This window comes from Penaeus japonicus, unplaced genomic scaffold, assembly GCF_977035675.1.
Source record: "Penaeus japonicus unplaced genomic scaffold, GWHDUDI00000001_assembly GWHDUDI00000014, whole genome shotgun sequence".
NCBI lineage: Eukaryota > Metazoa > Arthropoda > Malacostraca > Decapoda > Penaeidae > Penaeus > Penaeus japonicus.
In genome coordinates this window covers 16,187,124-16,192,123 of record NW_028234416.1, presented here as the reverse complement: position 1 = coordinate 16,192,123, position 5,000 = coordinate 16,187,124, and the positions used below count along the sequence as shown (strand labels likewise).

Genomic DNA, 5,000 nt, shown 5'->3' with positions numbered 1-5,000 from the left:
GACGGCCTCCTACCCAGCTTCTCCACCAGGGGTATGGTCAGCGTGCTGCCGGGGATCTCCATGATCCCGCTCAACGCCATGTACACGAACGGATCCACGCCGAACTTGTCGCCACCGAGAGAGAGCCCGAAGTATACCATGCCCAGCACGAGGTAGTTGGCGTAAAGGGAAAGCGTTATGTCACGCATCTTCCGTGTGCTAAATCGCGAATTGAGATGGGAAACAGGGTTGCATAACTTGGATTTTGTCTTTGTTTGTTTGTTTCTATGAGTGTGTGTGCGCGTGTGTGTATGTGTGTGTGCGTATGTGTGTGTGTGTGTTAATGTGTGTGTGTGTGTGTGTGTGTGTGTGTGTGTGTGTGTGTGTGTGTGTGTGTGTGTGTGTGTGTGTGTGTGTGTGTGTGCGATTCCGGGAGCGTGCATTCTTACGTACTAATTGATAAAGACTAAGCGAGTCGGATAAACGGTACTTCATTTAATGAGGTTCTCAGTATTCTTCCCAGAAAACTTTTCTGGTAAGTCTCGTCTACCTCTTCCTTTGAATGGCTTCCTTTAAATAAATCGACTCAAGTTCTACTCATAATCTTTCATGGTTGCTTTAGAATTTGTTTTTCTTTCCGCTCATTTCACGGACTTTTCGTATTTTGCTTCATTCGAATTTCCTTTCCTCGCTCTCCATCTGCATTCACTCCAAGGTGGAATAAGAAGCTGTAATAAGACCTCTCTCCAAGACTATCTAGTTCATTTTACAGAGCACTTCCTCTCGAGTGTTTACGCTTCTTTTCCTTCCATCCCTTCCTCGTCAAGAGAGGTGGCGCCACATCCCTCTTCCTCCGTATGGTCCTCATGCTTGAACCCCAGTTCCCCAAAGGAAAGAGTAATTCCTACGCCACCATTCCTTTAGTTATCTAAGTTACCTTCTCATTTCCTTCGACAGCAAAACTTATTATGTATTCTTAATCTGTTTGCAGTTGTTGGGAGAGTTTCTCCTGTTTTGTTCTTTCCAATACTTGTTTATCTATTTGATGTAATGTTATGTATATTTACTTAGCTAAAAATCACCTTTCACCACTGACTGCAAGCCGTATTCCATCTACCCCGTGGGTGATTATGGCATACATTTCTTCAAGCATACAGAATGGCAAGGTCGGAATCTGTTTTACCGTATGCTTTTCTTTCCATACTAACAGTGAATATTTCTTCCTCAACAAATCATCAAATGGAACCAGTTTTATGTAACATTGGCCTCTGATGAAAGACTTTCCTTTCTCGCTCGTTCACCTAATCTGGCCGTGCCTTGAGCTAATTTAATAGTTTAGACTGTATTATCCCTATATTTCCTATGAAGGAATATATCCTGTTCTCAAAATCTGAGAGTGATCTCAAAAATATGGTCTGCTGTTAGATGTGCAAAGAATAATATCTAAACAGATAATACTCACATCAACGTTAACATTACTATCACTGACAAAGATAATGAACTTTATGAAAAAAAAGAAGATAATGATAATATTGATCAAAGTATCATTACTAATGGTAATCATAAGAAGAACGAAGGCAGTTATTGACTGTGAAAATAATGATGATATTAGTAATAATGATGATTTAATATGACTACTATTATTGATGATAATGACGATAATAGAAATAATGATAAGAACAATAATGACGTCATAATATTATTAATAAAAACACCAATAACAATTAGAGTCGCAACAACAACAGTTATACTGCGAATAATAACATTATCATTGATGATAATGATAATAACGATAGAACAGTCATAGCAGTAACAGTAATAATATAAATAATGATGAATCACTTGAATGATATTGACAGCAACAATAATGATAGTAAAGGTCATAATGGTAATAATAATGATAATAATGGTAGTAATAAGGATATTGATAATAATAATAATAATAACAACAACAATAACAAGGATTATGATGACGATAATACTAATAACAATAATGATAATAGTAATAATAATAATAAAAGTGATAGTTATAATGATAACAAAAATAATAACAATGATAACACGATGATAGTAATATTATTACTAATAACAATTGTAATAATCATAATAAAAATTATATGAATTATCATTGTAATGAGATTAATGATAATAGAAATACTGATTATTAAAATAATGTGATGATGATAACAATAACAATAATTACAATCACAGAAATAGTAATGATAATGATCATGATAATAATGTTGATGATGATGGTGATAATGATTATAATGATTATAATAATGATGATGATAATGATGATGATGATGATGATAAGGATGATGATGATGATAAGGACGATGATGATGATGATAAGGATGATGATGATGAAGATGATGATAAGGATGATGATGATGATAAGGATGATGATGATGATAAGGATGAAGATGATGATGATGAGGCTGATGATGATGATGATGATGATGATAATGATGATGCTCATGATGATGATCATGATAATCTTGATGGTGGTGGAATTGATGATAATAATAAACCTATACATTATCATATTCCATAACACACAACTAACCTAACCAGAGCAGTGACCTCCTTCACAACACGGCGCAGGAAACCAAGAAGTCCTTGAGCTTCAGGCCTGCCATTAACCCGCTCTCCTCGTGCCTGTGCAAAGGATTCAGCAGTTAAAGAGAAAGAGAGAAAAAAGCATACGATTGGCTAATAAATGATGGGCGAGTTACAGTTTTGCCTGGTATTAAATTAGGGAAATGGGGAACATGAGTGCTGTTTATTCTAAATTTGGATGAACCTGCAATCATTTAAAGTGTCAGAATATGGATAACTGCTGATTTTAATAAACTGATATAGCGACCACATCAAATACATAATTCTGTTTAGGTGTGTGTTTGTGTGTGTGTGTGTGTGTGTGAGAGAGAGAGAGAGAGAGAGAGAGAGAGAGAGAGAGAGAGAGAGAGAGAGAGAGAGAGAGAGAGAGAGAGAGAGAGAGAGAGAGAGAGAGAGAGAGAGAGAGAGTTTGATTTACTAAACTGATATAGCGACCACATCAAATACATAATTCTGTTTAGGTGTGTGTGTGTGTGTGTGTGTGTGTGCGCGTGCGCGCGTGCGCGCGCGTGTGTGTGTGAGAGAGAGAGAGAGTTTGTGCGTGTGCGTGCGTGCGTGTGTGTTTGTGTGCGTGTGTGTGTGCGTGTGCGTGCGTGTGTATGTGTTATTGTGTGCGTCCTTGTTTGAGTTTGTGCATACATATCGAACTCACTCATCTCTGTCAGCAAAAAAGACACACATGAACTGACCTCTGCCTCTATATCCTCCATGAAGGCCAGGAGTTCCTTCTTTGGCAGCAGCTTCGTCCTGTTCCAGCGCGAGGCCCTTTGGAGGACGCGGAGGGCGTCCTCGTGGCGCCCGCGAACGATCAGCCAGCGCGGCGATTCGTCTATGAACCTGCGCTCACCGAAGAACAACAAATCAATTATATACACGACATTGATTATAAGTTTTTTTTCTTAAAGTTGCTAGAAAGAGTAAAGGGCGCTCATACAGACGAGATGCTGAAATGGCTATTTGTAAATACGAGACAATCTTAAAGTTCATGTAAATAGTGTTACAAGGAGGATTTGCTGAAGACATCGAATAAATAGCAGTTGTGAAAAACGTGTTGATACTAATTGTCATAATCAAATTTGTTATCGGTTACAATGCGCATAATGGAAAACCTATAATCAGAAATAAAATCAAAGCGAAAGTACTATGACAGCGGCCATTCTAACAGAATTAACCCATAAATGCCTTACCCTAAATACACCAGCAACAGAATACCGAAAAGGGGTATAAATGAACAAAAATGAAACCGAGCATTGCTAAACGAACTAACCACAGCGCCGGCAAGAACAGCAGCATCGGCAGGGAGACGGCGAAGGCGAACCATCGCCAGTCCCTCAGCGCGTAGCCATATCCTCCGAGGGCGATGATGCACAGCGACCACGGAAGGAAGATCAGGATGCCCACGATGGACCTGTGGCGCGGCTCGCACGTCTCCATGGCTGCCAGGGAGAGGAAGCGAGTTTTCCGGTCGGTTACGCTCTATGTGGGTTGGTCTGTTTGGGCGTGTGGCACTTTCATCTGTCTACATATGTGTATGAGAGTTGATGATTGTGACGATGGTGGTGATGATAATGGCCATGGCGGTGAGGGGAATGATGACTGGGATGGTGATGATGATGATATAACAAATAATATTCTTCAAGTATACAATGACTAAGCTAAAACATTATTATGCAACAGCACAAATGTCATTTTTAAAGAGAATAGTTACGAAACATACTGCACTTTACCGATACTATTTTACGTAAACCCCGACAAATAACAGAACTCACAGAGGCTGTAACCAGCGAAAATGGAGGTCGGGTGCATGACGCCCATGAAAAAGCGAACAACCAGGATTGCATGGATGTTGGGCAACCAGCAAAGGATGTTCCCAAAGATAGCAAAGACCACAGTTGCTAGAAATAACATGCGTTTTCGACCATATCTGAAGAAAGATAAAGAAAATAAATATGCAATGTTATGATTGGACATTATCATTATTATTAACATCATTGTCATCATCATCATCATCATCATCGTCATTATCATCATCATCAAATCATCATCATCATCATTATCATTATCATAATCATCATCAAAATTGTTATTATAATCATAACAGTAATCACGAATATTACTACGATTATTGTTGCTGTTATTGTTAATGTTATCATTACTACTATTATTTTGATCAGCACCTTTATTATTATTATTATTATTATCATTATTATAATTATTACTACTACTACTACTACTATTATATTTATTATTATTATCATCAGTATCATTATTATTACTAGCATTATCGTTATTGGTATTATCATTATTGTCGTTGTTATTATATCTCTCATTTCGTTTATTCATAAATTTACCTGTTAATGCAATTGACATTTTCATTATTAAGATTATCTCTTTTTTCT

General features: G+C 37.7%; 1 protein-coding gene across 2 annotated transcripts in view; it reads right to left on the bottom strand.

The window, feature by feature from the left end:
- The window catches only part of LOC122262726 (organic cation transporter protein), a 10,408-nt gene that overhangs the window by 1,261 nt on the left and 4,147 nt on the right, over positions 1-5,000 (bottom strand). For both annotated transcript variants that reach the window (XM_043030837.2, XM_086543681.1), the window contains exons 5-9: positions 4,371-4,525; positions 3,869-4,037; positions 3,291-3,438; positions 2,549-2,640; positions 1-198 (exon numbers count right to left, since the gene is read on the bottom strand). The exon at positions 1-198 is cut by the window's left edge and continues 62 nt beyond it. In XM_043030837.2, the coding sequence (XP_042886771.2) occupies positions 1-198; positions 2,549-2,640; positions 3,291-3,438; positions 3,869-4,037; positions 4,371-4,525 (762 nt within the window). The remainder of the gene's footprint in view (positions 199-2,548; positions 2,641-3,290; positions 3,439-3,868; positions 4,038-4,370; positions 4,526-5,000) is intronic.